The following is a 23,887-nucleotide window of genomic DNA, read 5'->3' as shown; positions in this document are numbered from 1 at the left end:
GTACTGCATGTTAAATCTATGTGAGAAAAGAACAACTTCTTCACTGTACTCACAACTACAGGGAAACAGAGTCTGTGGTTTAAAATATTAACTATGACAAGTCTAGCTTGTGCAACACACGTTATTTACACTTCCGCTCTCTATTCACTTCAGTGACTGAGAAACTGAGAGCAGGAAACTTAAATGTGAAACTGGTATAAAAGTGTTTCTGTTGCATTCGAGTTGGATTTCTTTGGAATGATGTTCCAATAGTTTGTGACATGGAGGACTTCTGTAGTTTGGACCCAAGAGTCATTTTGCATTGGACTCGATGACAAGAGGAATTTCTTTGTGTGTGTGTGTGTGCGTGCGTGCGTGCGTGCATGAGCTTGTGTCCGTGTGTGTGTGTGTGTGTGTGTGTGTGTGTGTGCGTGCGTGCGTGCGTGCGTGCGTGCGTGCGTGCGTGCGTGCGTGCGTGCGTGCGTGCGTATGAGTTTCTGCCGACACTGATTGACGTCACAGACTCCCCCACTCATTTCCATCTTGCCTGCTGCACATAAAAAGATTCCCATCTGCATCCAGCTTTTCTCCCACAGAACATATATGTACCCTTTTTGTTTTGCTCCCATCCATAATGCTCAGCTCCTGTTTCTCTCATCCTTCCTCTTCCTGCCTTCCTATGTATAGTCACTCACTTTTTTGCTTCCACTGCTTGGCTTAGGATAAACAAGAGAGTTAAGCATAAACATTCTAAGCCAATCTGACAAGACCCTCTTTGTAAAGCACATTGAAGACCCCTGACAATAAACAACTGTTCGTTTCAAGTATCACTAAGGTTCTGTATGCAGGGACGCTGCCCTCTTTTCTATTGTGTTTTTCTGGCTCCATGTGCACTAATTTGTGACGTTGTTTCCACAGTAGATGTTCATCCACATTCAGTCGTTGGTATCCCTGGTGATGACAGGACATCATTTAAATCGCTTCCTCATGAAAGGTCATCTTCATGTTTTACGCAGAGGTGTGCAAACTCACCCACTCTCACCCTCCCCTCCTCCTGTGTGCAAAGCCATGACCAATAATTAAGTGAACCATGGGGGTGGGGAAGGCTGAGGCTGAAAATGCGTGGGATGACAGAGTAGGACATTTACATGTTTGAAAAAAGAATATGAAGGCTATTTTAGTCACCATTCCAAGAGTTGAATGGGTATGCAAGGCTTGGTGAGCAAATTGCCAATGTGATTATCTTGAATTTGGGTAAAAAACTTCCACAGACAAACCAACAGGGCAAACAGTGTCTGTTTGTGTGTGGTCTTCTAGAAAATCCATTAACAAGTCACAGTGTTGATCAAAGGAGAACGGGAACAGAGTGATCGATGCATGTGTTGGAACTGTGAAATATCACAAGGGCTTTGCAGGTGGAAGAAAGGTGCTAAAGAAAAAGGTGTTATCACTGCGACTCTGTCTGATCAATGCACATATTCCCCTCTGTTAATAGTGATAATTCAGAATACATGACACAAACAGCCTCTGGCATAAGGATCGCTCAATCGAACTGTCTGGGTGAATATAATGTTAATTAATAGAAAAGTATCAGCAAACAAATCTTACTTTAAGAATCTTTAAAGACTTGTTGCGTTCAAGACCCACAGCAGGGGTAATCAAGATGTGTTGTAGTGGGGCAGCACCTAAAGGCTGGATTGGCACCCTTGAGGACCAGACTTGGTGACCCCTGGTCTACAGTATATCACAAATCTGCTTCAGTAAACATAAATGTTTCCGTATAAAAATTCACATTTATTTTTTGTCCTGCTTGTTGTCATTAGAGTCTGAGGAATAGCAGGAGACTGTCCCAACTGACTTGGGCTGAAAGGTTGAGCACAGTGTGGACTGGTCACCAGCTAATCGCATGACACACAGAAAAACAACCATGAATGGACAGGAGATGGCAGAGGGAAGAGACGAATCAGGAAGCAAGATGATGGAAGATGGACTGGTGAATGGAGAATGGAATACAGCAAAAAGTAACAAATAATGAAAAATAATGAAAGGAACAAAACAGTGGGATAGTGACAGTGACCCGAGAGACATTAGGTCAAACAGAATAGTTGATGAAGGTAGTAGTTGTAAAACTCTTGCAAGAGGGCGCTACATTCGATGAGTGCAACCCGGTAATACTGACTAAAGCAATATCTAGAAAAACTGGAGAAGTGCAGAGTGATAATATATTAAACAATCAAATCCATGGTCAAAAGTTGCAGTGTTCCTTCAGTGAGGGGAGTCATTTCGGGTATTGCGGTGATCGTGTCAGTGGATGATTTTAAGAATAATAAAAAACAATATGGAATGTAAGTGGTCAGGCGCCTTGAGGCAACTAGAGATGGGACATGATGTATCAGTCAGTAATGGTCACCTTTGTGAAGGATAAACTCCCAGAGGAAATGCATATATATGTGCTACATTGTGAAATTTTATATAGCCTACCAATCCACAGCAATGATGCTTTAAGTGTCAAAGGCTTGGCTACGTGCTGGCAGTATGTGAAGGGAGGCATATGTGGATGATTTGAAGGAGACCATGAATAAGGAAAATCAGAGAAAGTAAAATGCTGTCATTGTGGAGAGCGTATAAATTAATGACAGTGCTAGAGGAAAACAAGCTTGGTTTCAGAAGTGTGAATATTCTTGGGACTACAGCAACAAATTTAAGGATCAGTTAATAGTAATTTAAACAATTTTATTTGCGGTCTTTCTGCTGTTCCAAATTCCAGTCTGGTAGATGGCGATAATGAACCTTTATATGGATTTTTTAAGAGTTAGTTCATGTAGTATTTTTGATTCATCCCAGGACCTTTTTTTTTTTCTTGGGGGTGTGGATCAATAAAATGTTGAAATTCCTCATGCTCCTTGGTTTTACCTCCATGCTTCCCTGCGCTGAGGTCCATCTTTTGCCACCATCGCCCAGTAAGTTTACTCACAAAATTCAAGTTAGGCTCGTGGAGCTTTCAAACAGTGCATGCATTCAGAAATATGTTACGAAAACATGAAATATATTACGAGAATGTATTTAGTCCATATTTATAGAGGCATTTATTTCATACATCTGGTAAGCTAGTGTGTGGTCCGTCTTGGTGTCCCCCAAGTAGCACTGTAGAAAAAATGCAATTAGTTCATCAGTAAGCGCACTGGAAACCTGAAACAATCCTGAACATTTGAATCAGGCATGTTGAAGTACGAAGGGATATAAAACAGCCGAGATATGGCTCTAGTTGCAGGGGTATCAAACTCATTTTTCTCACGGGCCACATTGTAGTCATAGTTTCCTGCGGAGAGACATTATGACAGTCAACCCAAATAAATGTATGAATGCCTCATATACAACGTAAGCTACAAAACAAACTGACAAATAATTCGTTTTCAAATCAGACTAGTGAAAATTTAGTTTAAAAAGATTTTTGAAAGTGAAGACATTTGCAATTTTAGTAATGACATGAATTTGATGCAAATATGTGTTCGCGGGCCACATAAAATGATGTGGCGGGCCGTATCTGGCCCCCGGGCTTTGAGTTTGACACCTGTGCTATAGTGGGACCAAAGTTCCCTAACCCTGCTATGCAGAGAATGTTCAGGTTGTCTATTTCCACCTCAAGAAAGTGATCCCCTCCTTTTCGTCAACGCAGTCTGAGGTGTATTATCGTCACCTAGTGTTCATTACTCCAACTGAAAATTGATACTTTGAGTTAGTCAACTTGTACAAAGCCATGACATGTTATGCAGAGTTGAACTTATTACAATTTCATCGACAAATTATACTATTTAGACTTTAAATAGTCTAAAATATCCCCCCACCAACTCTCACTGAGGAGAGAATATTTTAGACTACATTTTCTTCCTAGGGAGGCATAACAGAAAATAATTGAGAAGCAGTGGCCTAGAGGAAGAAGAACACACACACACACACTCACCTTCATATGCGGGGAATCAAACTCACAATGTCAGCACACAAGTCAGGCAAATGTACCCCTACACCATCAGCCACTGCCGGAACAGGAAAAAAGTGAACGGCCTGACTCAGTGGAAATTACATCATCAAGCTGCTCTGGGTAGACTTTGATAATGTAATTATATATTTTTGTTAAGTTTGTTGTTATCCAGTAAGCACCATAGCCAACCCGACTTGTGTGCACTTTTGAGCCAAAACATAGAACCCAATTACATACGCCCCCACTACTGTAACTATAAAAAAAAATGATGATTCATATTAGAAGTAACTTTCTTTGGAATTGTGAAGGGTTTATTCAGCAATAAATCCGGAAAACATGTTTTTCAGATGCCTGAATATCTGTAACAGCATCAGCTGCAAACCATTCCACTAAAAAAATGAAGATCACTGATGAAACCAAAAGCATCACACAGTTTGCAAAAATCATTTAACGCTTCAGCTGCGCCTTGTCATCTTGTCACACATCTGTAGTTATAATAGTTATGAATAAAATTTGTAACAAAGGTCAGCCTTGGTGTAGACCCCAACTCTCACTGAAATAAAATTCAACTTACTGCTAAAAATACAGTGCAAACTCTAACATAGGTTGTACAGATACCAAAACAGCTTGTATCAGGGGGTCGGTTGCACATGGAATACACCTTTCTGTCCCGCATCTTAAATAAATTGGACCACCAATTTGATCTGCCATCCCAAAGGCATTGTCCCCGATGACCACGCTACGCTATGTTGTAGAGGCATACGTGTCAACCAAAACTGCCCCACAACCTAGCCCCCTAAATGCTTGTTAACTTCCTCCGGGAACAACCCCAGAGATAGAAAAATTGGCCTCAGCTTCTGGAAGCGAGCAGCAACCCACCTCGACTATGCATAGAGATAACGGCAGGCCATGACACACTCAGATTTAACTTTCGGTCAATTTACGGAAGCAGGTGGCAACAGAGCTCATTCAAGGCACAAAAAGCAGTTGTGTCACAGGCAGGGTCAGCAGACAAACTGACAACCACTGGCAGAATACACAGAGTTTAAGTAGGGGGACCTAACGAGCTGTAGCAAGTGCTGGCAATTACTTGATTGGGGCTTGGCTGGAAGTCAGGTGACGCAGGAACATGACACTCACAGGGTGTGGTCAAATTTCTCCCAGGGTCTGGGAGTTGAAAGGTCACACTTCCAGATGTTCCCAGTAGATCCTGGGGTGGCCTGGTGCAGGCCACTTAGGCCCCACCCACAAGTGGAAAGTATGTTGTAAATAAATTGAAAATCGTCATATTATAACACAATCAAATCACAATAAAATGTATTCTAACAATCTTAGAATAATGTGTGCCTTAAACAAAATGGTCGGAACACACTTTAATGTATTTTGTCGGTTGGAATTCTTATCGATTCGTCCCTGCAACTCAAGTTTCTTCTCCGTTCAATCATTTTGTTCCTTCACCATTGGGGTTTCTGAGTCTGATAATGGGTATTCCGAAGAAGCTTCTTTTCCCAATGTCCACCCTATTTGCCCATTCGTGAAAGGCACCTGTTTACTATTGTGAAGTAACTTTCTATTAGTAGAAACACGTGAGCCCCTCAACTTTTGGGTTTGATCACTGACCTATACCTGCAAGTGTTTACCTACCTGCAACATAACTGCCGGGTCAGTTGGTTATGTGTGTGTGGCATCATGTGAATGCTATGTGGGGGGACATGTAATGGCCACAGGCCTGGCCACAAGGCACTTGCCATTTAATCGCTCTATAGGCCTACTTCCACAGGATGGCCCTGCTGACTCTGAAATTTTTTATTCATCGCAAGGGATCGCTCAGACATCCCCTATGATGATTTATCTCTGATACTTTCTCTGGTTCTTCACCTAGAATCTGTACACCCCGGGTGACGTCGCTAGTGACATAAAGCCCAGGGATCTTAGGATCAAGGTACACACAAACCACTTCACCATTATAAGGTGAAAACTCAGGGAGGAGTCTGATCAATGTATGAAAAAGTAATTAAAAAAGTAAGCGGTTCAGAAAATTATGGATACATTCAAGTTTATTTATTTATTAGTTTATTTATTTATGGGGAAATGCCCAATTTACTTTCAATAGCAAAGGCCTCCATTTGATTTTTCAGCGAGGCAAAGACGCCACCTAGTGACAGATAGCTAAAACTACAACACCCTCTTTGATATATGTCGACAAAATGGAGCCCATTGCACGGCCATGACAATTCTGTCTAGCTCAGAGAGACATCTGCTCCGCAAAATAGACGACGAGCAGCAAACTAAAGCGATTATGACGTATTGCAATCCGGAAATCATGGCTGGATTTGCAGCAATTGTGACCTGACGAGAGAGAGAGCGAGAGACAGAGAGAGAGAGAGGGGGGGGGGGGTCTGGGGGAACTGAGGCTGTAGAGTTAAACATATCATAGCAAATCATATCGTCGTATAGTTAAAACACCATGAAAATGTTAATTAACAACAATCATGCATGAAGGACTCATACGTTTAGGTGTAGATTGCAAACAAGGCCACAAAATGTAAGAGTGGGTTATCTTAACAACACCATGCATCTTTCATGATTCCGGTCGCATGTAGGTAGGTCTGAGACTGAGATAAATGTGGAGCCAGATTGGTATAGAAATAATATAAGAGTGCATCTGGGTCATGGTACTCCCACAGATTCATGAGTTGTAAGTGAACGCGCAAAGACTAGAGGAGTTAAGACTCAGTCAACCAGTGTGACTATTCAAACCAGTGCTACATAAAGCTAATGCATGGGTTCTACAGAGGGAGATACTATATATTTTTTAAAATATGCAATCAAAAAACAGTCACAATGTTTTGAGGAAAATTCCCAGGACTTATTTTTATTAAGAGAATTTCGTAACATAAGAGAGGGACCAGACACCTGCGTTTGTGAGTGCTTTCCAAATTGAAACTATAAAAAAAAAAAAAAAGAAGAAAAAAACCCAACAGTTTAAAAAAGCTGACATGATGACGCAGGAGCTGTTTTTTCATGCGCAGGGTCAATCGTCTAGGACACAGGTCGTAGGCATCACTGTTTCAGGAATGTTTTGCATGTTTGTCTTCCTCTTCCTTATGGGCAACGCGCTTAATTCTTTTTAAAAACACATTTTCAATGAGGAAAAAGAAAGATCATGAGACACAAGCAAAAAGGGAACTCACTCCACATTATGAGGTCTAAAAGGAAATGGCCACAACGACATGGCTGAACCGTTAATAAAACATGGGTAGGAAGCTGAACTGCGGTAGAGGAGGGTCTAATCTGCAGAGGGGGCGGAGGGAGGAAAAACACAGGAATACACAAGCCACGACAGAGCCAATCGGGCAGGGGACACTTTCTACACCAAACAAGGCTTGAACAATCACGAAATGCCGTTTAAAAAAGATTTTAGTGTTTTTGTCTTGCTTGCAGACACTTGATATGACCCCTGCAAATCTGCAAGGTGCTCCATAATCAGCTTTGCTTTTTGTGCTAAAAATCTGTACTGATACTTATAAAATCATTGATAAAAATATTCCTCTGTTAACAATACGCCTTGGAGGGAAACCATGTGAGAGACTTGAGAGGGGAGATTCAAGGGGAGCGGTTGTAGAGGAGGAACGCTGGGGCAGTGCTGCTACTCTGACTTGGCCTCCTCCTTGGCTTCCTCGGGGGCTTCCTCCACCTGCGGCACAGAACGCATGCAGTATAAAGTATGGTCGCCACCATCGTTTTGACTTTCAGAGTCAGCAGCCAGAGCATCAGCTCACCTCATTGGTCTTGGCCTCTCCGTTCTCAGAGTGGTTTTCTTCACTGGCCTCTGCCTCGGCGTTTTCCTTTGTCTTCTTGGTCTTTTTGTCTTCTTTCTTGTCATTCACGGCTTTCTCCTTCTGGAAAAGGCCGCAAAACAAGTCGTTGGCTGCATTCGAGTTAAAATGCGAGATGGCCGTGCGCGTGGCCGACCTCTCCTACCTTCGCTGCCTTCTTAACCTTTGGTTCCACCTTAGATGTGGCAGGCTTCTGCGGACATGGAAGGAAGTACAAGTTTTTTTTGTGAATTTTTAAGAGGCACTATAGGTCCTGGGATACAACCTGTTAAAAGTAGTTGCTACCTCAGTTGCTCATTCTATTGTGATATTGAATCATAAATTTTACAATTTTATTAATACTTCTGAATTCAAAACTACATAGTTCAAAAATTGAGTTATTTTAAGTGACCTTGCCTGATATGACAAACATTTGGAAATGCTGCTCTTAACATATTGTCTGATATGGCTCAAAATTATTGTCATCCTTGGGTTTGGAGAAAATACATTGTTTTGCCTTCAATTACAAATGGAAAATTTGTTCAACTCTTAAAGATAGCTGCATGTGTATCTCGTATAATATTTCTGTTATAACCATTGGTTCTGTTTTCTAAACTTTTGACTGAGCTTTTGAATGGAATCTGAAAATATCCTTTTTTGCTAACAGCACAATCACAAATAATATAAACACTGCATGGAAGTTTCAGTAAACATGCACGCGCGCGCGCACACACACATAAAACCCTGTTATTCACAATATTTTGTATTTAAAGAACACGAAGCACCAAGTTACATTGGCAACTTTCTATAGTCTTATAATAGTGCATCAATCTTTATCGGCATGTAAAAGTGTATCATATTTGATTAGATTATTTTTTATTTTTGAAAAGGGGGCAGCTTTGTACTTCTTAGTTTATTTATGTGATTCGATGTCGCCCCTTTAACTATTATTATACAATTTACAACTTTTTAAGATGAATGGAAATTACCTTTAAAACTGATGGGTTAAAAATAAAGCTTTAACTCACGGTAGGCTGTTTTTAACCACGTTTTTTTATTTTTTTTAACCAACCCGTTTTAAGCATGTCCTATTTAGACTGCAGTGTTATTTGTGAATGATAAAGTGACACAAATTCAGAAAAAAATTTTTTTTTTACATGTACAACTTCCTATTTTACCTGATCAGCTATATGCATGTATATACTTAAATGCTGTTTATCACATGTTAATTAGCCATATTATTTGATGCAAAAATGTTATTTCTGTATGCGTCCTCTGACCTCTAATGACCTGATCCGGGCCGATCTCCTCTGGGGCTGAAACAGAACACATCAATTTAAGCTTGTTGCTTAATAAACTCGGAACAGTGTGCAGGTGACAAATTCAAAATGACATTTCAAGTGTATTTGGATGAATTTGTAAATAAAGTGCTATTTATCATTCTCAAATCCTCCTACCTCATCCCTGTCCTCTGTTTCTCTCTGCAAAACATAAAACAAGAGTTAAACATGGAAACATGAATATGTCTTTATTAAATGCTTGATTAGTATTTATAAGAACAATAAAGTGCCACCAAACAACTTGTGCACTTAATATGATTAGCAATAGGGGTGTTGAGAAAACTTTTTCAAATCATCCCATAACATGAAAGTTGGACAAATAGACCTGCTTTAAACAATTTAGGGCTGCGATATATGGCGGCAAAGCGTGGTTGGCGAGAGGGGCTCCGAGAAGTTGAGCACGTGAGCCACTGGGGACACATTTGGAGGGCTGGGGCCGCGCTTGTCCCTTTCACTCCCCCATATCTGCCTCCCATTCAATGCATGCAGCTCAAATTTGAAAGCTGGCGCGGGAGTCTCAGAGAGGGGGGAGGAACTTCGCTAAGCCTCACGGGCGCCTCCCGCAGGCACAGCTGCGTCACCGCAGCCATTTGGGACTACGAACAAAGAGAGAAAATATATATTTTTATCCAAACGCGACGTCGAATGTCGGATTTTGCGGCCGAAACGCATAGTAAAGTCTCCGCAGTATTTTCTGGCGCAACTTTGAAGCGGTTTGGCGGGCAAACGGCGATAAACGAGCCGTTTGTTCTCGGCTGGCTCGCCGACGAAGGTGCACAAGCGCTGCAAAGCATGGCTGCTGCTGCTTGTGCTTTAACTGCATGGAGAGCCACAGACTTCGAGCTGCATAACGGACAGCGACGGCTTGCGCCGTTCTTTAGACGTATTGGCGCGGGAAAATATTCATTCCAACACACGAAAAAAATCCTCATTAGAGTTATTTTATGGGGGGAAATTACCGACGACATCCGAACACTATACATTGCGTTATAATTAAATAATGTCTCAGAGGAATGTCTCTCAAGCATTTGCATTGCATTCGCGGACTCGGTAACCCTCTAAGAATTTTTCATTTGTTCTAGATTACTCACCTTTCTCCTGGGCATGTTGATCTCTTGGAGGTTTGAACGCAAACACAACTAAAATCAGTTGTTCTCAGTGCATGTGAAGACGAGTGTCTCTCCTATGCTGGCCAGTGTAGTAAACACACAGAAACAGAGAGGCGAGTGGTTGAATGGGGGGAGGGGTGCGGCTAAGCGCTGGATTGACAGCTGCGCCAGCCAATCGCGTGGTGCTATTTGGGGCTGCGGAACACTTGGAATTTTGGAGCCGGTGATGGTTAGCGGGTCTGCACGAATGGCTTCTTACAGGGGGCGATGGGAGGACGCCTATGAGAATGAAAGGATTCGAGGACATGTTGGCTGAATGTGTAGTAGACATGATTGTTCAATGAGAGGGGAATTCGTGGAAAACCCGACTTATTCAAGCCCCCACGCCGGATTTATCCACCGATTTTTTTTCTCCATAAAACAAATAAAACCAATATCCAGCGACAGTGGGCGCTTTTGTCGTGAACTGCATTCGTGTTGAGACCAATATGGCGCCCACACCTCTCCTCCCTGACACATTTTTTTGGGTTTTTGTTTCGGGTTTCCCAAATTCGTTTGAGTGGGAAGGAGTGCGTCGTCTGCTCCAGACGCCTGCAGGGGGCCCACTGAGCCCGTCTCTTGAACATGGCTGCCTTAGCCTCTCACTGCTTTTGTGGTGCACGCTCTCAAAAAACCCAAACAAAACAAAATCTCATTCCGGGCGTGTTCTATGAACTGCAACTCATACGTTCGCCATTTTTTCCCCTGTCTAACACATACGCGTGTCGTGTGCATGTGTTATAACGCAAATACTATACAGCAATGAGGTGACGTCCACAAGCAGACACCCGAGCACAGTCTCGCCAGTTTTTATTATTTGCCGTTCTGCAGTTACGTGTCTCCCTGCGACTCGAGGTTATGCACTTCTCACTGCCCGGAATCTCTCGCGAGGGACTTTAAGGGGCGGGGAGGCTAGGAGAGGCGGAGGAGGAATGCAAAGCTCCATCCAGTGCACAAGAGCACGAGTGTTTGTGCATGCAGTCTGTCTGTAAAAGAGGATCAAACCTGAGAATTTGCTAGGGTTTTTTTTTCTTCTCTTTCACAGCAAATCCTGCACATCAGCCTCCCTTCATAAGAGCAAGAGCCAGCACCCGGGATTGACCATGGTGATCAAAGTATACATAGCGTCCTCCTCCGGGTCCACTTCGGTAAGGGATGTTACATCTTTATTGTGATGTGCGAATATTTGCAGCATCCCTCCCCGCTAAATCCACTCGGAGGGCAGTTGAACCCGGATTGAACTCAGAATTTGCATCAGTATGGAAATGTCTGACCCCTGCTACATGGCCCGTCCTCATGTTTGTGATATTCTGTGCACTTTTTAGCTGTGTTTAAAAAGTGTTGTAGTAAGAGTACAACTTGCAACATGTTGCTGTCAACTGTTCTGCTTCTGCTTATTATGTTTACTAAGTGGTGGCGATGGCAGTTAAAATCAGACTGGAGAACAGGAAATACAGACGCTTGTTAAACATTTGCTGCACATTCTCTGCTTGGAATGGTTCGGATTTGCTGTAGAAACCAGGGGTGTTTAGTTTCAGGCATGCCAATCTCATCTAGAGTGGAAAGGAATGACCGTGATGCAATTCTCCAAGGCCTTTATAGAATTGCAGCTGCAGAACACAGTTTAAGACATTCTTGATATCTTCTTTATTCGTGACACATTATTTGTGTGCATTAAGGTTTAAACAAGTAATCTTAGGCAGAGCCAGTGAATAAAATGAGCACAGATACCATGCAGTCAGCTAAATCACACACCCTACCTTTCTTAAATGCTTATGTTTGATTAACATCACCACCAAAGGTCTTAGTTTAACTATCCTGTATGGTTCATCTTGTAATTGCTGTAATAGAACATGTTGCCATTGAGTTTGCTACCTAATTTAGTTACATGACGGGCTAACACATGAGAACTACCTCTCACTATGATGCAGTGTGCTTTATTACCGCTGCAAACAACAAGTAGAACAATCACACGCACTAAATTATGAGTACCTTTCAGACAGTGTTATAAATGAGCACATTTCTGTATTTTCTTTGAAAAGAAATCAAATTGGATTGTGTACCTAATGCTGTGGCCAGTGAGAGCATGTTTTAGCTTTTTTAAAGCATCTGTCAGTATCATTCAGTGTTGTAATCTTTTCAGTTTACTTAACTAACAAGCCCCTTGTCAAGGGGTTTACTTCACCTTAAGATGATGTACTTTCACTTTCACTGTCACACAGAGCCTCTTTTCAGCTGCCACTGGCAGCACTTATGTGCCTTTATTGCCCTTACAGTAAATTATAAGTAAAGACTCTGCGGTGGTCAGAAAGGACAGAACCACTCAACAACTCAGAGACACATTTGCTGTATCAGCGTTGATTCTGATCTATTTTGAGCAATCAGGAGTAACTGAGCCTTATAAATGTGCCACAACAAGCCTGATCTTGTATATCAGCTCACATTGCAGCTTAATAGTCTTTCCCTAGTCATTTCCAGCTGTTTGTTGGGAAATCAACCTTGTTTGGAGCATGCTCTATATGAAATTATGTGAAATGGCTGAATGGCTGACAGTTCTAGCAGAAACCTTCAGTCCTCAATAAGTCCCAGCTTCATGCAAGAAAAATCCCACAAATTCATTCCACTAAGTGGCCCAAGCTGATGTTTGCTAATAGAGAACAGCTAAACCACAGGACGACTGTATTTTTGGTGTGCTTTGTGAGCTAGAAAAATACTTCATATTATTTGTATAAATCCAATGGTTGAAGGCAGGGTATTTGTCGCCCGAGGCAACTTCCAAAAACGGCGCCCCCACCAATTTCCAATTTATCTTTGAAGTTCAAAGATAACTTGTAAATCGGTGGTCCGAATGAGAGCGCTGGAGTGGGCGGCAAAAAATGCCGGGGCGGAATTTTTCACCTGATGATTTTGCCGCCCCCTAGATTTTGTCGCCTTTGGCGGCTGCCTAGCTCGCCTAACAGTACCTGGTTGAAGGGCATTTTTTATGGCCACAGTTCAACAATACACCGCATTTTTATTGCACTAATAGTTTACAGTGGGCAGAACTGTAATGCACAATGAGATATGTCTCTAACATTGGCCCTCTTTGATTTGGACCTATCTATTAAGCTTTAATAATTAAAGTAAAAATACTATTACAAACATCACTTTCAATCGTAGCTAATGAAATATCTAGGCCCCCATGTAAGATGTGTAATCAAATTAGCACTTGAATAGTTCAATGATGTTGTGTGATGTCCATATCTATGTATTATCTTGTTTAGTTGTGTCTTGAACCTACAAGTATTTATCAATATAGCACCAAAACATGGTCTGTGTGGTTCATGTGGCATCATTAGTATATGCGTCATTACAGCGTAATATGTGAGTCCAGCATAAATGCACCTGGCCAATACTGTCTTGATGACACCCATCACCAAATTGTGGTGGAGTCATTCCAGATCAGCATCATAAAACTGGACAACTTTATTTTATTTAAAAAAAAAAACTTACTAACAGAAACAAGAAGAGCAGAATGTATCCAAATTAGATCAAGACTTAATGCGCACAGCAAAATGGGAACAAAACGAATGATCTATCACTATTGTAGTGTACTGGTTTACCTTAAGTCGGGTAATTGATTCCAATTGCACACAAATGTGCATGCCCCTTCTAAACTCCTCCCTGTGACACCTCGCGGTAACCAAAGGTCAGCACAGGAAACTAACGCCAAGGGAAAAAAAAAAACACGACAGCAATGGAAAATGACACACCATCACACTACAAGCACCATGTTTGACTGTTGTAAAATAATCTGTATCTGAAATGTTGCGTGGCATTTCAAGAAATTCAACATTCGTCTCATCAATCCATAGAGTATATGCCCATATAACTTGACAATCTTTCAGATCTTTTGTATTTTAACATTCAAATACTTTTTCACCGCACTGTACTGTATGTGTCACTAGAAATAGGTATAAGATGCATGCATCAAACTGAAACTGAATATGTATTGGTGAACAAATTCTACCACCCTTGACCCCAGATAATCAGTGATCTACCTGTAAAGTGACATCCTCTTTCCACCACAGTATAACTGCTCAACAAGGAATAGAAACACTGTATTTCTCAAAAGTCCTTAGGAAGCTTTTTTTTCTTGTTATTTACTTTTATTTATTTACACTTGTTATTGTTTGCTAGACATTTTAAGTCATATCCTGCTGTGTATCTTTACTGCCTACTCCAAGTACAAACTGTAGACACAGAGATAAGGTTTACACTGTGAATACGGTGTGTGTGTTGTACATATCCACAATATTTGTGTGGCTCTCACATATTGTATAATAGGTCAGTTTTAGGGGAGGGAGTCTATCAAAAGCTGTTACTGTTGTACTGCTGGCTGAGGTCATGCTTAGGTGGAGGTTACTGGCTGCTGTCAAACCTCAAGCAAGACTATCTTTGCAGCACAAGTCAGATTTCCATAAATCAAGGCAAAACTATAATCACTTGAATACATACAGCAAGTCACATAAGCACATGCACATCCAGTGGCTTGACGTGGCTTCTAAAAACAAATATCTATACATATCTTTTTTTTCCTATAAGCATTTGCATTTTTCTGTGAAGAATTTGACAACAAAATTGTGTCTTGTATTTGAGCTAAATTCATTGTGACCCTCAGCCTCATCTGTATTGCGGGCTATTGATTTGAGCTTGTGCTACAGTTAATCTAATCAGTCTCTTGCCTAGCTGCTGTTAATGACTGACCCTTTTTAAGGATTGATCCGACCTGTATCTAATTTCACTTCCTTGACAACACAGCACTCACATGCTGGTAATGACGACGCTGTTATTGATTATAAAAGAGGAATCTTCTCTCACGGCTATATACCAAAATAAGGCCTAGAGAATTTTACTGGTATATTCTGCTCCAGACTGACAATTTTTGTCCCCAAAATAAGTGAGGGGCCCATTGAAACTAAGGAATCTTATTATATTCCTGTGATTATAAGTGGCAGAAAGTCAGCTAAACAACTGAGAAGAAATAATTTTAGCACTACTAACCTAGGTTTTTAACCTGGTCAGTCTCTGAACTGACTTTGTGTCTTTTTCCAGAATGGTTCCTACCCGACCAAATTAAACATGTATTCTTTGTCAGTCACAGTCTGGTCCAAAACACGAGAACGCTAGCGCTTTTAAATGTTAGGTCTTTGCATCATTTTTGATCAATAATTTTATTACCAAGCACAAGCTTGATTTTCTGTTTTCAGCCTTGGTTAGGTCAAAATAACAGCGCAGCAGTACTTATCGAGTCAACACCTCCAAACTTCATGAGTGAAGCCAGAATTGATAAGGGAGGCATCTCCAATGCAAGAAATTATTCTATGGAAAGTTTGACTGTTTTAAATATGTTGCTCTTCAGGTCACATTCTCCTATCCAGCAACATTTATAACTATGTTCAGACATCCAAAATATAATGTAGAGTTTCTCAATGACTTTTTAATGATATTGTCGATTGTGTGCATTGATTTTCACTATGTTGTAATGGTGGGTGATTTAAACTCATTTTGACAATCTGAAAGATGGAAATACCAAAGAACTCTTGAACCTCCGGGACAATTTTGATTTTTTTCAATAAGTCACAGATTCAATGCATAACAAGGACCACATCCATCCATCCATCCATCCATCCATCCATCCATCCATCCATCCATCCATCCATCCATCCATCCATCCATCCATCCATCCATCCATCCATCCATCCATCCATCCATCCATCCATCCATCCATTTTCTGTACCGCTTTTCCCCACGGTGGTCGCAGGCAAGCTGGAGCCTATCCCAGCAGTCATCGGGCAGTTGGCGAGGACACCCTGAACTGGTTGCCAGCCAATCGCAGAGCACAGAGATGAACAACCATCCGCACTCACACTTACGGGCAATTTGGAGTGCTCGATCAGCCTACCATACATGTTTTTGGGATGTGGGAGGAAACCGGAGTTGCCGAAGGAAAGCCACGCAGGCACGGGGAGAACATGCAAACTCCACACAGGGAGGACCGGAGGTGGAATAGAACCCGCACCCTCCGAACTGTGACACGGACGAGCTAACCAGTGCGTCACAGAGCCCACAAGGGCCACATAATGGATCTAATTATTTCCAGAAGTTTCAATATTTCTGAGGTTGAGGTGTCTGTAATCTGTTATATTGAAAACAAATGCCCATGCTAATTCGAACGCAGGTGGAGCAAAGGTAATTAGAAAGCGTTATATTCACTCAGGCTTTTACAGCATCACCAAGCCCGCCCTCAGCTTCTCTTGATGACCTTGTAAATGCTTTTAATTCAGAGACCTAAGTCCTTACAATCACCGCGAAATAGACCACGTCTTCAAATAATTACACCGGCTTCCAGTAAGAATTGATGGAGCACTCCAAATTGCCTGTAGGCATGAGTGTGGATGGTTGTTTGTCTCTGTGTGCCCTGCGATTGGCTGGCAACCAGTTCAGGCTGTCCTCGCCTTCTGCCCAGAGTAGGCACCATGCCTGCGTATGCCTGCGACCCTCGTGAGGAGAAGCGGTACGGATGGATGGATGGATGGATGGATGGATGGATGGATGGATGGATGGATGGATGGATGGATGGATGGATGGATGGATGGATGGATGGATGGATGGATGGATGGATGGATGGATGGATGGATGGATGCCAAAGCTTTCTTCAAATATTGAAGAATTTTTCTTTTTGTTCCACCAAAAGTACTTGTGATGTGAACTGATTGTCTTCAAAGTCTCTTGGTAAATATTTTTGTTTGTGCCCTTTAATAGTTGTATAAATTACTCACTGTTGCTATTGATTTGCTAGAGATGCAAAACATACATTTATTCATTATTCTTCTCTAAATTCAGACACATTTCCCAAATGTGTTGACAGCACAATGCGATGGCATGAGTGGAATGAGCTGCATCAGCAGTCTTCATTCTCTGGGTATTAGAAACTTATGATCCATTTCTAGATGGACAATACGATGTGTGTTCTACATTTTCATGGGCCCATTCTCAGTGTTATTTGCATCTTTAGCTAGTAGCTACATTGTGATTTCTTTCTTTTTCTGAAAGCATTTAGGTTTGTCATGGAAAGATGAACATGACCCAAGAGTTGAGTCCAAAGAAGTTTCCCTTTTTACACGCCAATTGTTCCAATACATTCGTTTTTATTGTAAAGACTGATCTGAAAAAAATCAAATAAGTATATATATATATATATATGTGTGTGTGTGTGTGTGTGTGTGTGTGTGTGTGTGTGTGTGTGTGTGTGTGTGTGTGTGTGTGTGTGTGTGTGTGTGTGTGTGTGCGTGTGTGTGTGCGTGCGTGCGTGTGTTGTCAACTTGCAGCAGACCTTATTTGGCTCCTGTTTGACTGGTTACCTCCTCTCAAGATCCAAAGAAGCTTTTGTTTCCGTCTGGCCTTGTAGGGCCATCCTCCCTCTTACATGCACCCATCAATTGGACACTCAAACACACATCCGTGTAAGAGGCAGGGCTAAAACACAGAATGACAAAAGGACCTGTTTTTTTTCCTTTCCTTCTAAATGCATGCTTATAGACAACCACAATGTGTCCTGACTGAAACCTTGATTTTCTCATACATTTCAATTCTCAAGTGGAAAAAATAAAAACTAGAATGTCATTCAGTAGTGTGAGATCTGTTGACTTGCAAGCTACTTCCTGATGTGAGTCTGAAGACTGTTGACATTTCCATCAACGTGACTCAAATTGAGAGAATATATATATGTGTATATTGCTTCTGCACTAATGTCAGGATCTTCACAACCCTTGTAAAAAGTTTAGTTTTTTTTGCATGATGCAATCAGCACTGTGCTTTCAAAATTCGTGTACTTTCCCCAGTGGCCCTCACTTAAGCAAATTCCAGTTTGGTCAACCCTTTTACACAACAAAAAAATGCTTCTTTTTTGATGAGTCTTTTTCCTATAGAGCAGGGGTGTCAAACTCATTTTTTTTGCGGGCCGCATTGTAGTCATACCTTCTTTCGGAGGGCCATTATGACTGTCAACCCAAATAAATGTATGACCACCTCATATTATATACAGTATAAGCTACAAAACAAACTGACAGATAACTCGTTTTCAAATCAGATAAGTAAAAACTGGTCAAATATTTAAAAAAAAAGATATTATTAAAAGTGAAGACAATTTGCAATTCCAGTAATGACATGAATTTGATGCACAATTTGTCTTTGCGGGCCACATAAAATGATGTGGTGGCCGTATCTGGCGCCTGGGCCTTGAGTTTGACATCTCTGCTATAGAGCTTTCAGGTCGTTTTAATGGGGAAAACATGGTTAACTAAGGTTAAAAAATAAGAAAATGAAAAAAAATATTGAGATCTCAAGTATTTTGAACACAGTTTTAATATTTTAGAATTATTTATCACACAGTGAACAGGTTGTGTGTTTTGTTTCAAAGTAAAGAGGAAGTGTGTATTTTTTATTTATTTTTTTGTAGACCCATGACCGTTTCGTCAAACCAAACTGTTCCATTTCCTCAAATGTCTCCTCTCAGTTGACACATGACTAACTGACTACCTTTTTACCTCTACCACTTCCCTTCACCCACCCACAGATTAAAAAGCAGCAGCAGGATGTGATGGGCTTCCTGGCAGCCAATAAGATCGGATTTGAGGAGTGTGATATCGCAGCTAACGAGGACAACAGGAAGTGGATGCGAGAGAACGTTCCGGAGGAGTCACGACCAGCCACGGGGAACCCTCTTCCGCCACAAATATTTAATGAAAGCAAATATTGTGGGGTGAGATAGAAACAAAATGCTTTGAATTGTCATTATTGGAGTTGTATACTGTTTACATTACTAATAACCACGTAGAGGGGCGAAAGTTACCTATGAAAGTTACCTCAATGATTACAATGGTTACACACAGATCCTTCCTTCCTTCCTTCCTTCCTTCCTTCCTTCCTTCCTTCCTTCCTTCCTTCCTTCCTTCCTTCCTTCCTTCCTTCCTTCCTTCCTTCCTTCCTTCCTTACTCCCTCCTTTTATGCTTCCTTGTTTCCCTTCCTTGTTTTATCTTGTCTTTGCTTCCTTGTTTCCTTACTTTATTCCATCCTAGTTTTCTTGCATACGCACTTCTTTGAATCCTTAACTTCTAGTTTCCTTGCTTTCTTCTTTTTTGTTTCCTTGTTTCCTTAAGCCCTTATCCTACTGAGCTGCGAAGATTTGCAGATGTTTTCAAAGGTTGTGAATGTTCCCTTCTGCATTTTTTATATTTTAAAATACATCCATCCATCCATTATCTGTACCGCCTGTCCCCACGGGGGTAGCAAGCGTGCTGAAGCCTATCCCAGCAGTCAGGGGACACCCTGAACCGGTTGCCAGCCAATCGCAGGGCACATAGAGACAAATAACCATCCGCACTCGCACTCACACCTATAGGCAATTTGAGTGCTCAATCAGTCTACCAAGCATGCGTTTGGGATGTGGGAGGAACCGGAAACCCACGCAGGCACGAGGAGAACATGCAAACTCCACACAGGGAGGAATCAAACCCGTAACCTCTGAAGTGTGAGGCGGGCGTGCTAACCAGTGCGTCACCGTGCCGCCTATATTTTAAAAGAAAAGCCAAAAATTACATATATATTTTTTTGTTTTCCTCTTATTTCCTCATTATTTGACGGATTGAACTTTAAAATGGAAAAAATCCAATTTGAAACTGTCCATCCTCATTCTACGATACACTTTTTTGAACATTCCAAAGCCAGAAATGTCTAGATATATTTTACTACTTTCTAAATTTTTTGACAGATTCAAACCATTCCACCTTTAACCTCTTCTGCTCATTCCAGGTCATTATAGTAGTATGTATATGAATTCATGTCATTCTATATCATTCCAAATCATTCCTCGGTTTTTCATTCAGTCTCTTCAACCTTTTTCCAGAAATTGCATTCTCTAGTTAACAGTATTATCTTTAATATGTCTATGTTTTATATATTTTATTTTTTTACTTTAAGTTTTCATTCCTCGGAGGGGAGCAGATGTCTTTTAAGTGGCCATTCTTTCTCTTTCCTTGCTTCTCAGAACTATGAGGCCTTCTTCGATGCCAGAGAGGACAATGCAGTGTATGCATTTCTAGGTCTGACTGCTCCCCCAGGGTCAAAGGTAAAATATTAGTAAGCCCTCATGAATGCCTTGCTTTTGTCGGTCTTCCCTTTCATTTTCAGACAAGACTGTGATCATTCCCACATTTTTCTGACATGTCATCCAAGCATGGGTCATTTGCTTCTACACAGTAGCACCTCCCTGCATCTATCTTGATAGCAAATGCAGGAAAGTGTGCTTGTTATAGAAGCATAGAAGGAGTTTCACCTTTCATATAGAAGGGGTATACTTATCAGTATGAACATCACTCTCACACTGTCCTCTCTTTCCATGTGCGCTTCTTTGCAGGAGGCTGAGGCTCTGTTGAAGAAAGCACAACAATAGTATTCACATTTAAAAATATACTTAGGCCTAGGGCCTACATGAAAAATGTTGCTCTTCATGTTTCATTTTTTTTACAATTCTTTCATTAATTGTGCCTTGTTATCGTGAAATGAGGTACAACAAAAGAAAACAATGTTCTGCTTATCAAGACTGTCCAGTGCTTCCTCAACCTCTAGTCTGCTAGCGTATTGGTCTGTCCATTTGGCATGATTAAAAGATGTGCAATGTAGCGTTCCCATGTAGACATCCTTGTGTACAATGTTATGTGTATGTCAGACTCATCATCACAGGAGTGATTATTAAAAGGTCTTAAATCTTGAATTAGAGAAACATTTTCATTTGTGCTGTTCCGTAATTGCTGAAAGTTGCCAAAAGCAACTTCAGCTGGAGCAACCCATTCCCATGTGTTCATGTTTATGTATATTTCCTTCAAACTGTCTTAGAGCTCTTTTAACAGCAAACCTTTTCTATAAGAAAATATATGTTTAGCAGTGGGACTTAAGGCAGTGACGTGACGTTTTTATTTGCTGTTTGATTGTTTTTTTTTAGATGAGTGGAACTGTTTTTATGTAAGCTTCCTGTTTTCTATTGTGTTGGAGAATGTTAGTTCTCTTCCCCAACCTTAAATAAAATGCTTCACGACAACCACATGTCTGTATTTTCCTAATTGCTTTGATAATCAATTAGGCACATTAGAATGTGAGTGTGCACTTGTTATTGATTGTTAAGGTTAAACATTTCTGAACAATCTGTCACTCAGTTGTAGTTGATTTCAAATGTGTTTTATGGGGTTCAGGTCAGTTATTCTCCATTGTTTTCAAAAAAATAGGCACCTACCTATTGTAGATGTTTACAACTGGAGTAGTCAGCCACACCACATCCTTGTGGATCTTGCTTTATACTCTATGCTTGAGTCATGTTGGAACAGAAAAGGGCCTTCCACGGACTTTTTCCGCAAAATTGGAAGCATGGAATTTTCTGAAATATATCAGTGAAATAATAAGTGCCTGTATCTCATTTACCCTCAACTACAATGTTTATCATTACGAAATACCAGTCACATTCTTAATAAAGGAAGTAAGTTGAGTCGGTGGAGGGGTCACTTCTCTGTTGGAGAAGTGACAGACCAGTAGATTTCTATCTTTACATCCGCAGTCACATTTTACCTCTTGAGTTTAGACTGGCAACAAAAAAAGATAAAACAAGATTAACTGTGAATCATGCTGGCAGAAGGTTTTTTGAGTGCGTTGCATTTCAAGGAGGACAATGATGATGTTGCTTTTGTTTCCATGGGACACAAGTTTCAGAAAAGCTCGATGACTCTTCAGACAGATCTTCAACAAGGTGGGTGAGCAGCAGTTTTAATCACTCAACTTGTGACTACTGAGAAAGAGGACTTGTTAGGGAATGATCATCCCACGGCACTACACAAATTGAAAATATTTTGTCGTATGTTTACGTATTGTGTGTTGTATTGCTCAGGTCTAGAACACGAGGATCCTGGCTTCAGACTTTCTCATGAAGTGCGAGCCACAGGTCTTTCTATCCCTAGATGTTCACCTGTTGAAACCCTTGAAACAGACCTGACACTCTGCACAGGTGCTTGTAGCCTCCTGGAACATTATCCTGATCTCCAAGTGGCCGATGCTGGCCTCATCTCCTGCAACGCTCTCGGAAACAGCAGCATTCACCAAGATCTTTACACTGAGTCTTATAATTTGACCCGGGCAGAACAACAGCGTCTCTTGTCACTTCCAGACCAGGGCTATCTGGTTATGGGTGGCTTGGATCTGCCCGCCTCAGAGCCCATGTCTGACTCATTGCTGAATGGACTTCTGGAGAAAAAGTTAGATGAGGTATATCTGCAGCATCTGACTGATAACCTGGCTCGATGCAACTCCATCCTGGATAACAGCCTCCTGCATGGCCTGGTACCTCCTCTGCAACCTAACAACCAACAGCATGGCTCAGATTCACTGGAGTCCTGTCTGGAAAAGGGACCAGATGGAGAGAATGGCAAGAAGATAAGTTACCTGACCACCATAAATTTACCACCATGTTCCTCTAACTTCAGCACTCCCATCCTTCGTATTTCCGAGGATGTGCATCCACAATGAAAACATTTAACATGTTAGTTTCATGTATTACTAACATAGTGGATGTTTTTTTTTTTTCCATTATTCAAAAATACAATGCTTGAATGTTTCGCTCATCTGAAATGAACAATGTGAGATTTCACTCACTGGTGGTGGTGACCTGACTCAATTTTAACTGCTTGCATATGACACCTGCTGGTAGATTTTTGTACGACATCCCAATCGATACAACTGATATTGACTATAAATAAATAAACCTGTGATTTGTCCAATTTGGACTTACTACTGTAGTTGTAAGCGATGATTTTAGACAAACCCTCCCTTGATAAGGAATAAATATTGTAATAAAGAATCTAAGAAAATATATTTAAAACTTAGACATTTATTAGACGAGCTTTCATCTATTTGTCGCAGCCAGCGGTCTCATTTGCGGTTGCCACAGGGCGTTATAGTTTTCCACCTACGCCTATTCCCTTTCTAAAACTGATTGCCTTCTCACTACATTGATCAAACTTCTCTTGGGTTTTCACTTAGCATTCTTCTACCTACGTATATACTCAACTATTTCTCTTCCGACGTGGCCAAACCAGCAAAGTCTGGTCTCTCTGACCTCTGATTCTGATGAAACTTTGAGGGTTTATACATGGGTGATTCTCTGAAAGTATGGTCTCGAGGTGTGGCATGAGAGTTTAAAAATAAACAGGTCAAAATAATATATGCTTTGAATTAACCTTCCCACAGTCTGATATGAATAAATAAAGATAGCTCACTCATCTCTTTATTTGCAAGTGGTTGTTGAATGTCTACTGCCTTAGGTGTCACATGGAGAGCAAACACTGAGCACTCAAGTCCCAAATTATGTTTAAATTCATTATTTCTATAACGGAACTGCTTCACTACCTTCCATACAAAGAAAACTGGAACACTACCCGACCTATCAACAGTTACTTCATGAAGTACATATTGGCAAGCTTGTGCGAAACACAGGCACACTTACATTTTTGCTGCCAAGGTCCTGATGCAAAAATTTGTTT

The 23,887-nt window shown here is 41.1% G+C and overlaps 3 protein-coding genes and 2 long non-coding RNA genes across 6 annotated transcripts; 2 read left to right on the top strand and 3 right to left on the bottom strand.

Moving 5' to 3' along the window:
* Positions 1-2,903: 2,903 nt before the first annotated feature.
* Positions 2,904-5,002, bottom strand: LOC125983021 (uncharacterized). Of its 2 annotated transcripts, XR_007486615.1 has the most exons (4): positions 4,838-5,002; positions 3,941-4,013; positions 3,582-3,695; positions 2,904-3,123 (listed from the first exon to the last, which is right to left on the bottom strand). It is a non-coding gene; the product is annotated as an uncharacterized lncRNA (long non-coding RNA). The 2 variants fall into 2 exon arrangements; XR_007486614.1 differs by lacking the exon at positions 3,582-3,695 and having other exon boundaries at positions 4,838-4,991.
* A 1,803-nt stretch (positions 5,003-6,805) lies between these two features.
* Positions 6,806-10,372, bottom strand: hmgn6 (high mobility group nucleosome binding domain 6). Its single transcript, XM_049735966.1, has 6 exons — positions 10,208-10,372; positions 9,234-9,257; positions 9,057-9,092; positions 7,943-7,990; positions 7,741-7,860; positions 6,806-7,655 (listed from the first exon to the last, which is right to left on the bottom strand). The coding sequence occupies exons 1-6, from the start codon at positions 10,220-10,222 to the stop codon at positions 7,608-7,610; spliced, it is 291 nt and encodes a 96-aa protein (XP_049591923.1). The 5' UTR covers positions 10,223-10,372; the 3' UTR covers positions 6,806-7,607.
* A 797-nt stretch (positions 10,373-11,169) lies between these two features.
* sh3bgrl (SH3 domain binding glutamate-rich protein like) lies at positions 11,170-21,402 on the top strand. The gene is made up of 4 exons (XM_049735954.2): positions 11,170-11,412; positions 18,882-19,067; positions 20,353-20,433; positions 20,722-21,402. Exons 1-4 carry the CDS (start codon positions 11,368-11,370, stop codon positions 20,755-20,757), a joined length of 348 nt encoding a protein of 115 aa, XP_049591911.1. The 5' UTR covers positions 11,170-11,367; the 3' UTR covers positions 20,758-21,402.
* Positions 17,497-20,735, bottom strand: LOC137840280 (uncharacterized). The gene is made up of 2 exons (XR_011086812.1): positions 20,641-20,735; positions 17,497-17,782 (listed from the first exon to the last, which is right to left on the bottom strand). It is a non-coding gene; the product is annotated as an uncharacterized lncRNA (long non-coding RNA).
* A 436-nt stretch (positions 21,403-21,838) lies between the features above and the next one.
* si:dkey-237j10.2 (uncharacterized protein LOC568721 homolog) lies at positions 21,839-23,634 on the top strand. The gene is made up of 2 exons (XM_049735934.2): positions 21,839-22,101; positions 22,240-23,634. Exons 1-2 carry the CDS (start codon positions 21,978-21,980, stop codon positions 22,872-22,874), a joined length of 759 nt encoding a protein of 252 aa, XP_049591891.1. The 5' UTR covers positions 21,839-21,977; the 3' UTR covers positions 22,875-23,634.
* The last annotated feature ends 253 nt before the right edge of the window (positions 23,635-23,887 follow it).

This window comes from Syngnathus scovelli, chromosome 1, assembly GCF_024217435.2.
Source record: "Syngnathus scovelli strain Florida chromosome 1, RoL_Ssco_1.2, whole genome shotgun sequence".
NCBI lineage: Eukaryota > Metazoa > Chordata > Actinopteri > Syngnathiformes > Syngnathidae > Syngnathus > Syngnathus scovelli.
The sequence above is the reverse complement of the archived record's forward strand: the minus strand, read 5'-3'. Positions and strand labels throughout refer to the sequence as shown.

What these genes read in the sequence shown, in the direction of transcription:
- hmgn6 (XM_049735966.1), bottom strand. An exon ending in AAACAGAGGACAGGGATGAG is followed by an intron (nt 9,093 to 9,233) that starts GTAGGAGGATTT and finishes GTTCTGTTTCAG; the next exon opens with CCCCAGAGGAGATCGGCCCG. An exon ending in AGGTTAAGAAGGCAGCGAAG is followed by an intron (nt 7,861 to 7,942) that starts GTAGGAGAGGTC and finishes GGCCTTTTCCAG; the next exon opens with AAGGAGAAAGCCGTGAATGA.
- sh3bgrl (XM_049735954.2), top strand. Translation starts at nt 11,368, where the DNA reads ATGGTGATCAAAGTATACATAGCGTCCTCCTCCGGGTCCACTTCG. An exon ending in CCTCCTCCGGGTCCACTTCG is followed by an intron (nt 11,413 to 18,881) that starts GTAAGGGATGTT and finishes ACCCACCCACAG; the next exon opens with ATTAAAAAGCAGCAGCAGGA. An exon ending in CTGCTCCCCCAGGGTCAAAG is followed by an intron (nt 20,434 to 20,721) that starts GTAAAATATTAG and finishes GCTTCTTTGCAG; the next exon opens with GAGGCTGAGGCTCTGTTGAA.
- si:dkey-237j10.2 (XM_049735934.2), top strand. Translation starts at nt 21,978, where the DNA reads ATGCTGGCAGAAGGTTTTTTGAGTGCGTTGCATTTCAAGGAGGACAAT. An exon ending in TCAGACAGATCTTCAACAAG is followed by an intron (nt 22,102 to 22,239) that starts GTGGGTGAGCAG and finishes TGTATTGCTCAG; the next exon opens with GTCTAGAACACGAGGATCCT.